This window comes from Zalophus californianus, chromosome 12 (assembly GCF_009762305.2).
Source record: "Zalophus californianus isolate mZalCal1 chromosome 12, mZalCal1.pri.v2, whole genome shotgun sequence".
Taxonomy (NCBI): Eukaryota; Metazoa; Chordata; class Mammalia; order Carnivora; family Otariidae; genus Zalophus; species Zalophus californianus.
In genome coordinates this window covers 35,275,344-35,294,607 of record NC_045606.1, presented here as the reverse complement: position 1 = coordinate 35,294,607, position 19,264 = coordinate 35,275,344, and the positions used below count along the sequence as shown (strand labels likewise).

Here is a 19,264-nt window from a genome sequence, read left to right as displayed (position 1 = left end):
ATCCACAGAAGTTGGAAACGTAAACATTCACAATGCCAGACTTCCCCTGTTTAGGAACGGCCACGAGCCCACTTCTAGCCAAAAAGATGTAACCAAAGTCACTGGGTGGAGCTCCTGGAAAAGTTTAGTTTTCTTTTTTTAAGGAACATATTTGGCTGGCATCTATTTTGTCCATGATAAACTAATTTTAAAAAACGAAATTTTATAAGTACCTTGGATGATATTACAAAGAGGAGTGCATTAAAAAATACCAGCAGTATAATCTCTTCAACAATTAAAACGACAGGCTAAAAATAAAAAATAAAGAGTCCTGTAGAAAACAGAATTTGCTGCTGACAGTCTATATTCTTCTTCTTTGCTTTAATGGACGACTTGTATGCACATCTTCTAGCTTGTCTTCCGGAGGTTTTGGCACAGATGAAATGACCTAGTTTAAAAAAAAAAAGAGAGAACCACCAAAATTAGTTTTTATAGTACAAGAATAAGTAAACTACTAGAAGAGATAGGATATAATAGTAAACAAAAAAATGCTAAAAATAAATAAAATAATAAATAAATAAATAAAAAAGAAGAGGTAGGATATACATCTAGTAATCCAATTCTTGCCCTCACGTTTGAGGCAGAGTGAGCCCAATTTCAGGGTACAGCATACGATCTAGGCACAAAGTTTTCTGTCCAAACATGACGGGAGTAAAATTTCTAAAGCCATTTAGAAGAAAAAAAAACTGGAGAGAGAAATGTAAATACATACTCTACATTAACAATCCTATATAGATCTGAAGTCACTTGCTATCTTATGGATAGACAGACATCCTGATTCTGCGTAACTCGAAACACTAATAACATCTGATGTATTTAGAGACATGGAACCTTGAGAGGGGAGATGAGAAATTTGGAGAAATAAGCAGAAAATGGTATAATCCTCAATTTCCTAGGGAAGGGAAACCAAACACACCATCAGAAAAAGAGTGGACAATGAGTTAAAGCAGAGTATGACAGTCTTCATTTAGATGTACAATTATTAGAAATTGTAGTAAGTTGTAGTTAATTTTTCTCAATTTTGTTGTTCTACTGTTTCCTTATCTAGGAATTGGACCTAACAACTTTTTTCTTTTCCCCTGAGATTTTTTTATTTGTCAGAGAGAGAAAGAGAGCACGTGCGAGAGCGAGAGAGTGTGGGCAAGCGCACAGGCAGAGGGAAAAGCAGGCTCCCCATGGAGCACGGAGCCCCATGCAGGACTCGATTCCAGGACCCTGGGACCTGAGCTGAAGGCAGACGCTAACCAACTGAGCCACCAAGACGTCCCCAACAACTTTTTTTCTTGAAAATATAGTCAGTTCTGGCTGAGAGAGCTATGTATCTGCATCTATGCCTCAGTTCAACTCTATCTGAAGGAAGGAGGGGGGCCAGCACAAACTAAAAAATTTAAAGAGGCTTAAGTATGGAAATTGTGTTCACAGATTTTTATTATTATAAAATAAGGCCTCACCCTTAATCAAGTAATAATTTTCAGGTAACAAAAATACACATAAATTAAGCCACCTTAGACTCCCTTCATCACACTGTAAAATACATATACAACTGCATGAAAAGCACTTTCTGAAACTCAGAGTTAAAGTTTAGGAGAATGGTCTTTCTCCCTCAGTTAGATTTCTAAACGGCTTGCCCCATAAACAGGTATCTTTCAAAAGCGAATTCAAATGTTAGCTTTCTTTCATTTGTACTTAGAAAATGGAAAATGATTACATAAATAACGTGTAAAGAAATTACTACTTAATTGGGCACCTGGGTGGCTCAGTTGTTAAGTCGAGTCCTGCATCAGGCTTCCTGCTCCTTGGGAGCCTACTTCTCCCTCTGCTTCTCTCTCTCTCTCTCCCTCTGTCTCTCATGAATAAATAAATAAAATCTTAAAAAAAGAAAAAGAAATTACTACTTAAGTAGAACAATGAAGCTGTAATCTATTTAAGAAGTTGACTTTTTTTTTTTTTTTAAGATTTTATTTATTTATTTGAGAGGGAGAATGGTAGAGAGAGAGCACGAGAGGGAAGAGGGTCAGAGGGAGAAGCAGACTCCCCGCTGAGCAGGGAGCCCGATGCGGGACTTGATCCCGGGACTCCAGGATCATGACCTGAGCCGAAGGCAGTCGCTTAACCAACTGAGGCACCCAGGCGCCCCAAGAAGTTGACATTTTGAAGTGCAGACCTTAGGGCCTAGTCTTTAGAAATCTCACCTTATTCTATGGCTACTTTTATCAAAGAAGCAAAAAGCATTTTAATTTGATGTAATTTGTAATAACTTTGAACTTGAGAGAAATAAGTTGTAATAATTTTCCTTCAACACAATAGTTCTGTACTTTGGCTCATAACAGAACCATCTGGAGAGCTTTAAAAAGAGAGGGCCTGGCCTCCACTCTCACAGGTTGACCTCACTGACTAAAACCACTGCTTTTTATTTTAGATCTAGAATGATATAAAATGTTATGTTCATTGTTTAAGGCAAGGATTAATGACATCAAAGCACATACATTTCTGTTAGATTCAGTTACTTCAACAGAGAACTATAGAAAAACACATCAATGAGGCGCCTGGGTGGCTCAGTCGTTAAGCGTCTGCCTTTGGCTCAGGTCATAATCCCAGGGTCCTGGGATCGAGCCCCGCATCGGGCTCCCTGCTCAGCGGGAAGCCTGCTTCTCCCTCTCTCACTCCCCCTGCTTATGTTCCCTCTCTTCTTGTCTCTCTCTGTCAAATAAATAAATAAATAAATCTTAAAAAAAAAATGAAGAAAATTAATGACAATAGTTTAGTTGCCACAAATCTCCATTTAGCTGTTAGTCCCTATGACCAAACGGTCTCTTAAAAGTTTTTTGTTTTTTTTTTTTTAAGATTTTGTTTATTTGACAAAGAGAGAGAGATCACAAGCAGACAGACAGGTAGGCAGGCAGAGGGAGAAGCAGGCTCCCCGCTGAGCAAGGAGCCCAATGCGGGGCTCGATCCCAGGACCCTGGGACCATGACCTGAGCCGAAGGCAGACGCTTAAGGATTGAGCCACCCAGACGCCCTTAAAAGTTTTTTAAAAATGATCTTACCTCTTGAAGTTTATTCCGAATTAAATTCGCTGTTGTATTCAACGAGTCGTCATGCATGTCCACTTTAGGTATGTCTGGTAACAGAGGCCCAATCATAACCTCATTACTACTCGTGCTTGTTTCGAGAAAAGTTCCAATTTTACGGTCATCTTCTCTTCTTCTTTTCCGCTCCTGCAGTTGTGTTGTCCTAGGCATAAATCTGTCAACTGCTTCTGAAGAAGGAATAGCCTTCTGTGCACCAGGGCAAGCCAACGAATTTTTAAAAGGTTTCATTTGTATCTTCTGCAAAGAGTCATTGTACATACAATGTTCCACTGTTTCAGCATGGTTTCTACCATCCTGAGAGAAGTTTGATGCCCTGTCCATATGCTGCCCTGATGAACATGCACATTTTGAGGAAAAATAACATAAAGGCAATTCACAAGAATAAGGAAGACAAGGATCCAAGTTGCCAGTAGAAGTGTTCTGCGTGGTCGCACAAAATCCAGATGTCCCTGAATGGAAGTCCTGTCTAAAATCTTTTGTGTCTTTAAGCTCTGTAACCAGTTTCTTCTTTGTCATGTAATGATCTTTATATTACAATTTAAAAGGTGAGAGAAGAGGAAAAAAAAATAGTTCATTTATTGTTTCCATCATTCAGAAATGTGTAATTTTAAGAACATTACTTTAAAATGTTAACAAATGCTACCCTGAAAAATTTATTTCTTGAGCCGCCAATACCTTCATGTGTTTAAAAGCTAAAAAGGACAGAGGGTTTATTAGTGTCAAGCTTCGCTTTCTTTGCCCCCCATATGCCTGGTTTCCACTCCCCCATAAGTAATTCCTACTTTCTTATTTATCTGCCTGGTATGTCTCACTTTTCCCCCTCCCACCTACTCCTCTTTTTCTTCCATAATATCCATTTCTCTGTGCCTTTGCGTTTTCCACTTAACTGTAGATCTTAGAGGTTTTTTTCTAGGTCATTACATTGAATGCTTTTTTTTTTTTTCTCACAGCTTTGGAGTATTCTACTATATGAATGTATCATACTGCTTCGTTTGTGTTTGTTTGTTTTTAAAGGCAGCAATATGCTGGACCCATATTTTGTTATTTTATTTGTTATACAACCATAAAAGTTTTCCTGGAGCTATTCACTATCTCACAGGTTAATGTTCAATGTCTACTAATGACGAGGGACTCTCAACAGCTCTCTTGCCAAATTTTCAGGTAAGTTTTCCAAAAGTCTTCCCACCTTATTTCTCTCTTCACCTCTGCCACACACCCTTCCCCAATCAGTCATACAATCGTCATATTCAATAACTATATGGACACTGACTGTCCTTCAACTAAAGGGCGGAAGTTTGACAATCTGAGCCTCCAGTATTATTCAGATTTCAGACCACGTACATTATTTTAGTCCAATTCTGAGTGTTCTGTTCCTACAATCCTTGACCCTATTCCAGGCACCTGGAATTTGTGTCTAGGGAAACTCAGCTGGGAATATGGGGCACGTGGCCAGCTGCTGGTAAAAAGTAGAATTTTTCCAAATTTAGCAGTTTTATTTTTATTTATTTATTTTTTTAAGATTTTATTTATTTGAGAGAGAGAGAATGAGAGATAGAGAGCACAAGAGGGAAGAGGGTCAGAGGGAGAAGCAGACTCCCCGCTGAGCAGGGAGCCCGATGTGGGACTCGATCCCGGGACTCCAGGATCATGACCTGAGCCGAAGGCAGTCGCTGAACCAACTGAACCACCCAGGCGCCCCCAAATTTAGCAGTTTTAGATTGGTAGCTGGTAACTAGTGTGCAAATAAATCATAATTGTTTCTCACTGCCTTTAGGTCAAGCCTTAATTCCTTAGCATGGGATACAGGGCCCTTCGTGATTCAGTTCCTGTCTTTTCTAATCTTACTTCTCACTGCAGCCCTTGTGTTGTGGTTATCCTGTGCTATTCATGTTCCTTCAACCACATGATGCTCATTTATTCATGCTACTTGGCCTACCTTCCCATCGCTTCCTCTCCCCTTCTGAGTAATGTCTAGTGATCCTTCAAAACTCAGTGGCCACCTTTCTCATCCTGTAGGAACTCTTCCACAAACCAACATCTCTCCCTTTCCAGCCCAGATTACTTAAGAGTGCTGCACAGAATCCTGCAGTTTACAGTTACTGAATATTGTGATCATTTATCTGCCTCTCTTTCCACTAGACTGGGAGCTCCATGATGATATACCTAGCAGAGTGCCTGACACATAGGAGGTGTTTAGTAACTGGCTTTCCATACCTTTATTTTTAGCAGTTCTTGCTATATAAGCCTTTCTCTCCTGTAATTTTTTTCTAGTTTCTTCAACTGTTTCAAATTCTGGAGCATAGCACACATGAAGCAATCCACCAAAGAAACTCTGTTCATCCATTTTTCTCTTGGCTGTCCTAAACAGAAATACATGATAGCATGGTTTATTAATCTTGATTTACTTAGGATGAAAGCTGAACTAGTATACAATGCATTGATCTAAAGAGCAAAGTTCAGGTTTTGCTATGTGTACATACATCCTATTGTTTGGCAGTTAAGATGTTCTACTAGTGGATGGTACTGACTCTACTGATCTGGTGCATACTCTTCGAGCCTTTCATCCCCTCTCCCTACAGGGCTAACAGGTTTTGAGCTAAGTCATCCACACACAACCAGACTCCCTTTAATTAACTTAGGAGCCAGCAGTTAACCTGAGGTACACAATCTGTGGTCGTGAAATAGAGATCTCTCTGTGTTAAATGGCCCTTAAGAGTTAGCTCATACCCAATTTAGCCTTTTCGGCACAATGGGATTCATACATAATAAAAATAATATTGTAATCGTAAAATCTTCAATAATTAAGTAAATACTGAATACATAATCAATGAGAAAGTTAGAAGATGATATTCAACAAATACTTATTAAATATAGATAAGCAGCCAGCCCTTATACTACAATAAATACTTAAGTACTTTTGTGCCCAGAGATAATGCTAAAAATACTTACTGAGATTTTACCACGCAACAGGTAGTGCCCTAAGTGAATTAACGTTTCATAAAAACTATATGATGACACTGAGGCCTAGGGAGATTTATAACATGCTCACACTAGTTTGTGGAGCTATGATTCAAACTGAGATGTTCAACTCCACAGCCTACTGTACTACATGCTGCAGGAGATGCAAAAGCTCTAGAAAATATGCCCCGTGAGGGGCAGGCAAGTTGGTTAGGGAAAGTGAGATTACATATGAGAGCAAACTGAGAACAATACATGACCCCATAAAATCAAGTGGCAGACCGCAAGTGCTATTTGTAGTACAGAAAGACAATATAAATGATGGGGCACCTGGCTGGCTAAGTCGGTAGGCCATGCAATTCCTGATTTCGGAGTTGTAAGTTGGAGCCCCACTTTGGGTGTAGAGATTACTTAAAAATAATATCTTAAAAAAAAGAAAAAATATGAATGGTAATAGCCAAAGAAGGATGGGTCTTGGATCAAATTAGTGAGAAGCATGGGGTCAACGTAAAACTAGATTGAGCCTTACTGAAGCAGAGAATTTGTTACACAGAAAGCTGGAAAAGATTAGGTCAATTCACAGAGGTGCATAACATTAAGAACTTCAATAGCTAATGTTTACTGCATTCTGAACATAGGAGGCACTACATTTAGCCCCTTTACATGGATTATCTCATACCATCCCCACACAATCCCCAAGATAGGTCCTTTCACCGTACAAATTTCATAGAACAGAAAAAACAGGCTTACTGAGGTTAAATAACTTGTCCAAAGTTGTGATTTTAGTAAGCAGTGGAGTTTGAAAACTTACCCCAAACCCATTTTTTAATCTACCACAATACATGACCAAAGGCTGTTAAGCATGGGAATGACATTTGAGCCTGGAGTAAGATAAAAATAATATAGGGCCATGTTAGGTTATTGAGTAATTCAGGTATGAACGAGGGACAACTGGGGCCAAAGTGATAGCAATGGGAATGGAGGAAATGAAATTTACGCTTAACTTGCACATTACCTTGCACTTTGTAAATTCATAAATTTAATAAGATAAACTTCTGTAAAGTCTTCTGCTGGGTATTCATCTAGAGGATTATACTGTTCAATTGCACCATATAGAGCAAATCGCTCAACTAATTCCTTCATTGCTCCCACTGCAGGAACTCCTTGTATTAACAAGTACCGGGATTCCAAATTGATTGTATATACCTAAAAGAAATGCAAACACATAAAAATGTATTTTCCAAATAAACCTAAGACATATCTTCTTTTTTTAATAATTTTGTATTATGTTATGTTAGTCACCATACATTACATCATTAGTGTTTGATGTAGTGTTCCACGATTCATTGTTTGTGTAGGAGTGCCCTCTTTATAATACCCATCACCGGGCTAACCCATCCCCCCACCTCCCTCCCCTCTAAAATCCTGTTTGTTTCCAGAGTCCATAGTCTCATGGTTCGTCTTGCCCTCTGATTTCCCCCCTTCATTTTTCCCTTCCTTCTCCTAATGACCTCCATGCTGTTCCTTATGTTCCACAAATAAGTGAAACCATATGATAATTGTAAGACATATCTTCTATTAAAAAAAAAAGCTCTGGGGATTAAAGACTACACTTATGCCGAGCACTAAGTAGTGTACAGAATTGCTGAATCATTACGTTGTACCTGAAACTAATATAACACTGTATGTTAACTATACTGGAATTAAAATTAAAAACTTAAAAGCTCTGAAAAGAAGAAACATTCCGTTCAACCGGTCTGCAGAAAAAATAAATAAGTTCACCCTTCCGTGTGAAGGCCTCTAATTAAAACACAGACTATCTTCAATCGACATATTTTGCAGAAGTTGGCTCAGAAGAAATTACTAGAGAGAGATAACAAAGATTCACTGAGTGCTTCCCATGCGCCAAGCACTACTGTAAACACGGAAGATACAATGACTAAAACAAAGCCCTGTCCTTCCGGAGCTGACGTTATAGCAGTTGACCAAAGGGTTCGTGAGAATCTTTGGTCACTGAGTACCACTTCCTCATACCCATCTCCAATGACTGATGGACAGGACCGCAGCCCTTCAAGCCTCTATTTACATAAACTGGGCATGTGGAGCTAGACCTAAGATAAAGCTATCAGGAACAGCGAATGAAACCAAAATCCCTTTACCTTGACAGCACGAGGCCGCCGCCCCTCCCGATACTTGGCCCGCGTGTCGCATACAGCCCTCTGGACGTGGTGGTCAAATACGCCTCCAAGCTCCCCGCCACTCGACGCCATCTTGCCTATTTTGGCCCTTGCAAAAACGACAACATCCGGCTCGCCGCATTCCTGTTCACCCAATAAGAGAGGACGATGGGTCAAGACGTGCCAGGGTTGGCTGGAGAATCGACAGTGTCGGGCATCGTTTCCTGTGAGTGAGTCTTCGGTGAACGAGGTGCCGCCCTCCAGCGGCCTGGCGGAGAGACCTCGGAGAGCTGGAGCAGCTTGCTTGCCCCTCCTCGTCCGGGCGCGCGCGGCGGGAGGGGCGGGGCCGCAGGGGGCGGGGCCGATCGATCTTCTCTGGCTCCGACGCCCTCGGTCGGCCTAGTGGCCCGCGTCCGCTGGAGTGGACGGCTGTGGGCTGCTCCCCGCTCGTCCACAATGTGGGGCAGCGATCGCCTAGCGGGTGCAGAGGGTGGTGGGGTAGCGGTAACTGTGGTCTTCACCAACGCTCGCGACTGCTTCCTCCACTTGCCGCGGCGCCTCGTGGCCCAGCTGCACCTGCTGCAGGTAACGCGCCGGCCCTGGACGGGGGCTCCCAGCCCAGACTCGGGACACCTGGTTGGCAGCCTGGGGTCGGACGGGGCCAAGACCTTTTAGGGACGCGGCGGCCCTCAAGCCTCTCGGGGCGGCGTGGCACGGGCTGCCTTTCGTCGCCACCGAGCCGTTCAGAGGCCAGACTGAGGGCCGCTCGAGGGCAAGGCCGGCGGGGACAGGCTCTACAGCCCACACCACGTTTAGTGCAGCCCTGGGCCTTTAACTTGCCCTGTTTCAGGTGTTTTCACTCGGTGAGACTGGGCTTTCAAGCATCCTAATATTCTATGTCTGCATTCGGAAATATTTCTCCAGTTTGGAAAAGCTCCTGGGAATTCGCTAATCTTTATTTTTATTTAAAAAAAAGTTTTTCTCGCTAGTGATTTCCAGGTGCTTGCACGGCTGCCGTCCCGGCCTCCAGAGGGAGGGGCAGATTTGGTTTGCAGAGTCCCAGTAGGTTAACAGGGTACGTTAACAGGGACTGAGCATCGTGTCCCCCCAGCGGGGTAGGTTAATAAAATAAGGTTCTTCCCTGTGTCGCTGATGTTTGGAACAGTTCCGAGGTGTACCAGAAATGTGCAGAATTTTGCATATTTGGAAGTACATAGGTAGGATACTTCAACCTCTGCCGTTACCCTTCTAATTAATTATTAAAAGAGATACAGGCATCTGCACTTTCATAACTAGAAATAGAAGCACATAGTCTCTGAGTTTGAGTATGCTTATGCGGGCAAAGGGATAGAATATTTGAAATCCTGGATGCATGCTACCCACCACTGGCTAATCATGCAGGAAATATTTAAGTTTACATTAATTTTAAGTATCCTCCCTTTCCACTTTTCTGGAACTATTTTTCTAGATTATTTTCCCCCTAGCATTATTGGTTTAGAGGGCATAGGTAATTATTAAAGCAGGAAGTCATGAGTTGGAAGTTAATGTGTTAAATTGTTTTATTTGGGCTGAAGCATGGAGTACATAATACCTATAATGCTGTAATGGGAAGAGGGTTAGAAGAATAGTTTCCTGGGCTGTGTCAGATTTACCTTTAAGCTTTTCAAAAGACGAATGTTCTGGTCCTTTCTCAGACTTATTGAATCAGAATCTTGGGGAGTGAGCTTCAGGCATCTGTAATTTAAAAAATATCTTTGGGCTACTTGGATGCACAACAATTGAGACCTACTATTACAGAATCATAGAATGTTGATGGCGAAAGGGACCTGCGGTATCTAGATCATTTCTGTACTTTCTCGTGTTAGGAAACTAGCACTCCTAGGCAGGTACCATTTCCAGGTAATTTGTCCTCTTGTCTCTTACTCTGCGGCATCCAGACTGGCCTTCTCACTGTTCCTTTCATAACCCAGCTCCTTCCTACTTCTGTACTCTTACTCATGCTGTTCTTTTCTCCCCAAAACGTTTTTCTTCATTTCATGCCTTCAAAAGCTGAGCATAATCTTACCTCCTCCGCCTAGCTTTCAAATTCTGGGTTGTTCACATTTGTCTCCTTTTTGAAACTTCACTGTTGTGTTTATGTGGCACATCTCACTTGTACTTTGTGTTTCAGGTATCGTCTTTTGCTTATCCATGTCCTTATCTCAGGACTGGATACCCAGTAGATGCTTTAACTCAGGATTTTTTAACCTTGGCACTTCAGGCTGGATAATATTTTGTTGTGGGGGACTGGTGGGTGTTTTAAGATATTTAACGGTATCTCTGACCTCTGTCCACTAGATGCCAGTAGCACACCTCCTTTTCAGTAGTGATAGCCAAAAAAAACCCACGTCTCCACGTGTCTCCACACGTTGCCAGATGTCTCCTGCGGAACAAAAAAACGCCCCTAGTTGAGAACCATTGCTTTAACTCAGTTATTTTGTCTGTATGCTGGGCTCAGTGCTTGCTGTGATTGCTGAAATGGGGGAAAGGATTCACATCCACACTGAATGCAGACAGATAAACCTAAATCACCCTCCAGAAATGGCCAGGTACAGACTTGTCATTTCTTTTTGTGTTAGCAAGGGAGAACCCAGGCCTCGGATCTGGCCGGTCCTAAGGCCTGACAACCTGTGATTTCACCTGAAAGTTCCCTCCAGGTGATACCGGTACCACAGGTACAAGCAAAAGCAGGTAGTCAGTCATTTGTTGATTGACCTCCTGAGAAGCAGGCTCCTTTCTCTTCAGTCTGTTGGTTTCTTCTCTTTACCTGAGGTTCTGTGGTTCAGGTGGGAAAGGTTTTACATGAAAATGGACTCATATTAGTCTGCAAAGTTTACTAAATCCAACTGAACATATATTATGACTGTGGAGCTGGTTACTACGTTTTGACCAAATGAATAATTGAAGTATTTTTCCTATTTCAAGAAGTTGATTTTCCCCTTGTCCAGTGAGTTGGTAGAACCCTCCTCTTTGATATTTCGGGGTGTATTTTGTATTTCCTTATTTTAACAAATCTGGTTTCGAAAGTTTCTTCTTATGAAATTATATGCCACAGACTGATGAACGAGTGTGGAAAGCATATAGCCGGTTGGTCATCTTCACCCTTGTAACCTCAGCTCACACACAGCTGACATAGTTAATTTGGAATTTGACTCCAAGTCCAGGGCTCTGGACTTCATCACACTGTGCGTGGTGGAAGGGTTTTGTTACCCTGAGCAGTTGGACTATACTGTGAATTGTGGGAAAAATTACACAAGTGATACATGATGACTTTCTTCTATACAAAGTTTTAATAACATTTTAATAACATGGCTAATTTAAAGTACATTATATTGCCTCAGAAATGGCTCCAACATCCTTTGAAATTTTTCCTATTTAAAGAAACAGTAAGTGGCCTATAATGTTTTAAGGTAGTAAAGTTTGATGTAAATGAATGAATTTATTTTGATATAAATAAATGACTTTCAAAATACTAAAACTTCCTGAGATGGTAAGTTTTGATGGCTATTAATGAAGTCCTTACTTTTTATTGAAAAAATGATAAATGTGTGCAAAAGCTTATGATACAATGCTAAGTGGGGAAAAGGATACTAAATCATGACTATAATATACAACTATTTAAAAATTTTTGCATAGAAGACAGGATTAGCTAGACAAAATTGTTCATGTGGTTGTCTTGTGGAGGGAATATCAGTAATTCCTTTTTTCTTCCAAGTTTATATACCTTTTAAGTTTTCAATAATGAGTTTGTAATTCTTTAATCATAGAAAACAATGTTTAGCCCTTAGTCACAAACTTAACGTATTTCATATAATTGATCTTAATGGGAATACCTTTTATATTTTGATTTTTGTACTTATAATTCCATAGTTGTAAAATTTTCAGAATTATTTAAGAAGCTGTGTAATATAAAATTTCTGGAAATGTACATAAGAAACTATTAACAGTAATTACCTTTGGGAACAGGAACCTAGCTTCTTTTATTTTTTGTAATTTTTGTGCTTTTACCATGTACATTTATTCTCTTCTAATAAACAAATACTGTTACATTTTTAATGATCATGATATATTTCTACTTATTGACTCATGCTTTACTAAAATAGTAAATTTGTAGCTTATTTAATAATTTCCCTGTTAATAGACATTTAAGACAGTCCTAAGTTTTCACTGTTATAGAAAATACTGCAGAGATATTTTCTGGGGTGGTTTTCTTCTTCGAATCATTAATTCAGAATGAGTGTGTGTGTGTGTGTGTGTGTATACTCTCTCTAAGATATAGAGATAGAGTACATATATATGTGTGTGTATATATATATATACAGCTCAGAGTTTAGGTAAATTCACTGGCTACCTATTGCCATTTTGAATTTTGGAGTGGTTGAATGAATTTGCATCATAAGAAAACAAGGGAGGGGTGCCTGGGTGGCTCAGTTGTTAAGTGTCTGCCTTCCGGCTCAGGTCATGATCCCAGGGTCCTGAGATCGAGCCCCACATCGGACTCTCTGCTCGGCAGGAAGCCTGCTTCTTCCTCTCCCACTCCCCCTGCTTGTGTTCCCTCTCTCACTGTGTTTCTCTTTGTCAAATAAATAAATAAAATCTTAAAAAAAAAAAAAGTAAGGGTATTGGTTTCACCCATAGCATCACCAGCTTTGGTTATTGGAAATGTTTATAGCTTTTTAAATGCTCTAATGTGCACAACAGAGAGTTACCATCCATCTGTAGAACTCTTTTTCTTTGTGTGGGTTGCAATAATAGTTTATCTTTTATGTGAATCTAGAAAAGCATATAAAAATTCTCATCCCTCCTTTCTTATTTCTTCTCCCCACCCCCTTTCTTATTTCTTGAATAAACAGAATCAAGCTATAGAAGTAGCCTGGGGTCACCAGCCTGCATTCTTGAGTTGGGTGGAAGGTAGGCATTTCAGTGATCAAGGTGAAAATGTGGCTGAAATTAACAGACAAGTTGGTCAGAAACTTGGACTCTCAAATGGGGACCAGGTAAGTACAAAATGTGATGACTATGACTTTCTCCTAATGTCACATAATATAGCAACGGGAAGAAAATATTCAGATTAATTTTTTTAAGGAGGTGAGATCACACCTAATTTGTGTGCTACTGTAACCAGTCCAGGATATTCAAGTTAACTATATACTGTTGTTAAGTCATTGTCTTGGAGTCTGCTCCCTACTTGAATTTGTGTTCTATTTTACTCACTTTCCAGGTTCTCTAATTTTGTTTGTGTGCAATTATTTTTGCCTTATGAATTATTGAGTTTTACTTACTGTTATTGAACTTCATTTGTTTCTGGCAAATCTTCTAACCTTCCAGGGTCATACTTGAAACTGTCCAACGAAAGAGTTGTTATTTTTCTATTTTTGTCTTGGCTATGAATTTAATATGCTTAGGTGGTAAACCCCAAAGCTAAAGGATTTATGTCTGTGTTTTTATTTTATTGTATTCACCAATTTATTCCCTTCTAAATATGTTAAACTACAGAAGTAATACACATTCATTACAAATATTTTACAAGTGAGAGTAAAAAAATGTTTTTCTCTTTCTTTAACCCCAGCCTTAGAATGAGTATGTACTGTATGTTGGGATCTCAGTACACCTTTAGGATTTAAAGAATGGGATCATACACATTTTCTGCAGTTTTTTCCCCCCACAGAATATATCAGAGATGCCTTTCCATGTATTACAAACAATATGCATTGAATATCTTTATATATATATGGAATAAAATACTACAAATTGAATTGCAGAGTCTAAGGGGCTGCATATTTAAAATTTTGATAAATGGGGCTAAATTGCATTCTATTTCCAGTTTCCCACAACAGTATCCGAGAACGTCACATCTTTTTAACTTGTTTTGAACACAGACTGATTTTGTTCATGCATATTTTTGATAATGAGAATAGGCCACTAATGATAAATCCATAGGCCTAGTATTAGTCCTCTGCTCACCCTAAATCTTTGGTAGAATCTTAAAACTTTAGCACCACAGCGACCCTAGATATCACTAATTTAGGTGCCTTTCTCTACAAACCTAGGAAGATAGAACAGTTTGCCCGGAACTGTATAGCAAGTTAAAGTTCTCCTCTCTTCGAGTATGTGGTCCTTCCCCATGGGAAACACCAGCTTCCTGTTCCCAACCTTGATGTCTTCATCAGCCTCCGAACAGTCTTGTGTGTTTTTAATGCCTCTTTGCTTCAGAGTGAGCTTTTACCTGATTTTCTGCAGATCCTCTGTGTATTGTGCCTAAGGCACTATCTCCCAAAGAATAGGGACAGAGCGGACTGGCTCACCCAGGATTATAGCTTCTTGGTGGGCAGGAGCTGCTTTGTACTTTCCCAGAATCACTCTTTTCTTTCTTTTTTTTTTTTAAGATATTTAATTTTTCATTTGACAGAGAGAGTACAAGCAGGGGAAGCAGCAGGCAGAGGGAGAGGGAGAAGCAGGCTCCCCGCTGAGCCGGGAGCCCAATGTGGGGCTCCATCCCAGGACCCTGGGATCATGACCTGAGCCGAAGGCAGACGCTTAATGACTGAGCCACCCAGGCGCCCCCAGAATCACTCTTTTCAAATAGGGCATATGGGAGGTGCTGAAGGGAGATTCACTGATGGTGAGGCATTTGGGGAAATTCGGCGCCAATCCACAAAAGCAGAGAAGGGAGGGTTGGTTCACTGGAGCATGTAATACTTGGTGGTTTGGGATTTTACTCCTCAATCCCCAGAAATGCCTATAGAAGGGGGGGGAGAAAGTAAGGTGGTGGATTCCAGCTTCTTGAGACACACTGGCATTTCGTATATATCCATAGACTGGAATGAGGACACATTTGTTTTACTTTACTTCTAGCTGTGAATGTTTATACCTGTAAATAATTGGCTCTGATCTCTGTCTGCATTTTTTTTTATTTTTACTTTTGTAGAAGCACCATGGTTTGAGGTTAGTTATGAAACTAAGTCATAAAACTTTTATAAATAATAAAGTGTATATATATTAGATCAAGCCATGACTTGATGTCATTATTGTTTCTTCTTACTTTTTTTTTCAAAGATTTTATTTATTTATTTGACAGAGAACAAGCCGGGGGAGCTGCAGAGGGAGAGGGAGAAGCAGCTCCCTGACGAGCAGAGAGCCCAACATGGGGCTTGATTCCAGGACCCTGGGATCACAACCTGAGCTGAAGGCAGATGCTTAACTGACTGAGCCACCCAGGCGCCCCTTATCTTTATTTTTTAAAAAATGTGTTGTGCTAGGATATATTTTCCTTTTTTCTATAATTAGTCGTGAGACAGTTTTTTTCCTAAAATGTTAAGTATATCAAGGCCTGCCTAAGAATAAGTGCTTAATAAATATTTGTCCAGTGGAGATCTCTATAATACACAGAGGCACACATGCTCACTCATTCACTCGCTCACACTTACTTACCTAAAGAGAACTTCTCATTTCCTAGGGATACAAAAAGTCTTTTATAAAAGTAGTTTCCCATTTTCCATTTTTTCCAGGTGTTTCTCAAGCTGTGTTCCCATGTGGTGTCTTGTCAGCAAGTCGAGGTGGAACCCCTCTCAGCAGATGACTGGGAGATACTGGTAAAGAAAACACAATGAGAACTAGCCCAGTTTAACGTTAAACTGCTTCAACATAGTTGTTCGCTTATATTGAAGTATAGCAGACACCCAGTGTTACACTAGTTTCAGGTGTACAACATAGTGATTCAGTGTCTCAACGTCATGCTGTGCTCACGACAAGTGTAGTTGCCATCTGTCACCAGACAGTGCCATTAAGATACCACTGACTACGTTTCCTATGCTGTGCCTTCTATCCCTGTGACTTAATCCTTCCATAACTGGAAGCCAAAATATCAGCGTCTTTAGATTTCTCTTTTCTGAGCTACATTATGTATTCTGAGTTGGTTCGAGTTAGAAGAATGAATTGTGATTTCCATCCTAGACGTGGAATGACAAAAGGTAAAGTGAATAGATCTTTTTGTTGGTTGGTTGTAGGAGCTGCATGCTGCTTCCCTTGAACAGCATCTTCTGGATCAAATTCGAATAGTTTTTCCAAAAGCCATTTTTCCTGTCTGGGTTGATCAACAAACTTACATATTTATCCAAACTGGTAGGTGCTTTCCATTGTGTTCTACACCGTAGCGTTGAGCCCTTGGCAGAGGTGAATGTGTACTGATGGCTTGCTTCCCCACACAGTTGCACTAACACCAGCAGCTGCTTATGGAAGGCTGGAAACTGACACTAAACTCCTTATTCAGCCAAAGACCCGCCAAGCCAAGGAGAATACATGTTCAGAAGCAGATAATGCACATGGGAAATTTCATAATTCCAGAGGAGACCAAAAAGGATTGACAGGCCCTGGGTCTAATAAGACAGACTCAGAGGTGACCACTGACTCACCATCCATGCCAAGCTTATGGACTGTGTTAGGAAGCATTTTTTCTTTTGGGTCTGAGAAGAAACCAGAGCTATCCTGGGGTTTAACTGAAATGAATGCATTCAAAACTACGCAGTCCCAAGTTGTTCCCCTAGACAATATTTTCAGAGTGTGCAAATCGCAGCCTCCCAGTATGTGTAACACAACAGCAACTTCGGAGTTTCACAGACACTGTGCCATTCATGTATTTCCATGGGACCAGGAATATTTTGATGTGGAACCCAGCTTTACTGTCACCTACGGGAAGCTAATTAAGCTATTTTCTCCAAAGCAACGTAAAACAAAACAAAATATCCTGTCACCTGAAAAAGAGAAGCAGACCTTAGAACCACTAGATCAAAAACCAATCAACTCGGAAGCAGCCAAGGCCTATGTGCTACAAGTAGTCTGGAATGGACTTGAGGAATTGAAGAATGCTATCAAATACACCAAAACTGTAGAAGCTCTTCATCTTGGGAAAGTCTGGGTTAGTATAAAATGTATTATTAGGGAGAAAACAATTTCATGTTGCTTGAAATTCTCCAGGTTATGAATTAGAATAATATTTTATATACAATTTGAAAATCAGTACAGTAAGAGTGCCTAAAGTCCCTGCAGGGACGCATTTGTGATTGCAAGGTAAAGTCCTTGTTTGGGTGAAGATTGCGTATTTTCTGATTAAGGAGACTTGGACAGCTGTAAGATATAGGCCCAGAGAGGTCAAAATTACTTGCCTGAGGTCACATAGTAAGTACAACTAGGATTCACACCCAGGCGGGCTGACTCTCAGGTTCGTGCTTAGCACGGGGTGCCTTACTAGCTTCGTATCTTTAATGCCTGCAGAAGGTCTGTTCCCCAGTTCCTGAAAGCCAAGGGAGGACTTGCTATGTGTTGAGGGCAGTACCTAGGTAGGGAGAGACCCATAGCGTGAGGGGTGTACCCAGAAGCTGCTTACCCTGCTGGAATCCGCTCTTTTAACTGTGGGACTGTGGAGGGGAGGAGAGCAACCAGTGTCCACCTCATTCTGGCCTCAGATAGTAATGCTTAGTTTATGTGGAGCGAGTCACCAGCCCCTTTTATTTGAACTTAATTTGAGCCATTATGAAGCAAGACTTCATGGTGATAAAGGGAGGAAATTACTAGGACAAGGAAGAAAAATAGGAGAGGAAGGGGATCTCCTTTGTAGATTTCTTTTCTTTTTTTTTTTTTTAAGATTTTATTTATTTGATAGACACAGCAAGAGAGGGAACACAAGCAGGGGGAGTGGGAGAGGGAGAAACAGGCTTCCCGCCGAGCAGGGAGCCCGATGCGGGGCTTGATCCCAGGACCCTGGGACCATGACCTGAGCCGAAGGCAGACACTTAACGACTGAGCCGCCCAGGTGCCCCTGTAGATGTCTTTTATTGCCAGTTTCACCTCTGACCTCTGTGCTGGCAACTGACAAAGTTTTCATCTCTTTGGCCTATATCGTTTTCTAAAATTCCAGACCATCAGCTCATTATTTTCCGTTAGCTCTAAACTCCTAGTTTAGATCCTGCTGCATCTTCAAAATAAAAATGTCTAACACTGAACTTGTTAGGACTTCTCTTTTCTATTAATGGTTCTGCCATTTGGTGGCAATCCCATTTTTTTCCTTGAAAACACATGGTGAGGACAGGGTGAAGAAGTGCCAGGTAGAGGCCTATCGACCATATAAGATGGCAGTGAGGAGTCCACACTTCCCGCCCCACTTGAAAGGTTGGCAGCTATGGGCACCGAGGAGTGGCAGTCCTCAAGCAGACTTGAGAGATCCAGATTGATGGATCTCATTCCAAAGACGGTGTGGAAATAAACGAAGGGGAAAAATGGAAATGTTTGTGATACAACTGCCTGAATATCCATCTGGTTACTCTTACGAATCTTGATAACTTCCATCAGTTTACCTGAATTCATAGAAGTTAATAGCAATGTATGTATGCTGTGGAATATTTTTAAATCAAGTTTTCACATATTTATATATCTATTTATTTTTAAATTTCAGATTCCAGATGACCTGAGAAAGAGACTAAATATAGAAATGCATGCAGTAGTCAGAATAACTCCAGTGGAAATTACCCCTAAAATTCCAAGATCTCTAAAATTACAACCTAGAGAAAACTTAGTGAGTTCAAATTTATGTTCTATCACAGTTGTTTTACATGTCATGTAAAATTTCTAGCTGCTTCGGCCAAGTAACAGGAATGTTGTATTCCTTTTTGCCAGAAGGGCAAAGAAGTCTCTGTTTTATTTTGTTGTGGTAAAATATATCTAATGAAATGCTATTTTAACCATTTTTAAGTGTACAATTCAGCAGCATTAATTACATTCATTATGTGCAGTCATCACTACCCCCCATTTCCAAAACTTTCCCAGCCCCCGAACAGAAACTCTATGCCCATTCAGCCATAATGCCCCATCCCCTGCTCTTCCAGCTCTTGGTAACCTGTAATCTATATTCTCTCTATGAATTCATGTATTCTAGATATTTCATATAAGTGGAATCCAGTAATATTT

General features: G+C 40.5%; 2 protein-coding genes across 7 annotated transcripts in view; one reads left to right on the top strand and one right to left on the bottom strand.

The window, feature by feature from the left end:
- Positions 1-118: 118 nt before the first annotated feature.
- RBM48 (RNA binding motif protein 48) lies at positions 119-8,482 on the bottom strand. Of its 3 annotated transcripts, XM_027574461.2 has the most exons (5): positions 8,249-8,482; positions 7,105-7,295; positions 5,346-5,491; positions 3,087-3,655; positions 119-427 (listed from the first exon to the last, which is right to left on the bottom strand). In XM_027574461.2, the coding sequence occupies exons 1-5, from the start codon at positions 8,357-8,359 to the stop codon at positions 341-343; spliced, it is 1,104 nt and encodes a 367-aa protein (XP_027430262.1). In that variant the 5' UTR covers positions 8,360-8,482; the 3' UTR covers positions 119-340. The 3 variants fall into 3 exon arrangements, with proteins under 3 accessions (XP_027430262.1, XP_027430263.1, XP_027430264.1); XM_027574462.1 differs by lacking the exon at positions 7,105-7,295 and having other exon boundaries at positions 8,249-8,374; XM_027574463.1 differs by lacking the exons at positions 5,346-5,491; positions 8,249-8,482 and having other exon boundaries at positions 7,105-7,241.
- Positions 8,483-8,661: 179 nt separating this feature from the next.
- Positions 8,662-19,264, top strand: part of PEX1 (peroxisomal biogenesis factor 1) — a 42,372-nt gene continuing 31,769 nt past the window's right edge. For all 4 annotated transcript variants that reach the window (XM_027574381.1, XM_027574379.1, XM_027574378.1 and 1 more), the window contains exons 1-6: positions 8,662-8,851; positions 13,159-13,302; positions 15,814-15,897; positions 16,312-16,426; positions 16,513-17,219; positions 18,753-18,872. In XM_027574381.1, coding sequence (XP_027430182.1) covers positions 8,723-8,851; positions 13,159-13,302; positions 15,814-15,897; positions 16,312-16,426; positions 16,513-17,219; positions 18,753-18,872 — 1,299 coding nt within the window. In that variant the 5' untranslated portion in view covers positions 8,662-8,722. The remainder of the gene's footprint in view (positions 8,852-13,158; positions 13,303-15,813; positions 15,898-16,311; positions 16,427-16,512; positions 17,220-18,752; positions 18,873-19,264) is intronic.

Bases quoted from the DNA above. Each gene is read 5' to 3' on its own strand.
- RBM48 (XM_027574461.2), bottom strand. From the start codon at position 8,359: ATGGCGTCGAGTGGCGGGGAGCTTGGAGGCGTATTTGACCACCACGTC. The intron at 3,656-5,345 runs GTATGGAAAGCC...TGTAATATAAAG, and splicing joins AAGAACTGCTAAAAATAAAG to ATCATTACATGACAAAGAAG. The intron at 428-3,086 runs GTAAGATCATTT...TTTTTAAACTAG, and splicing joins TTCGGAATAAACTTCAAGAG to GTCATTTCATCTGTGCCAAA.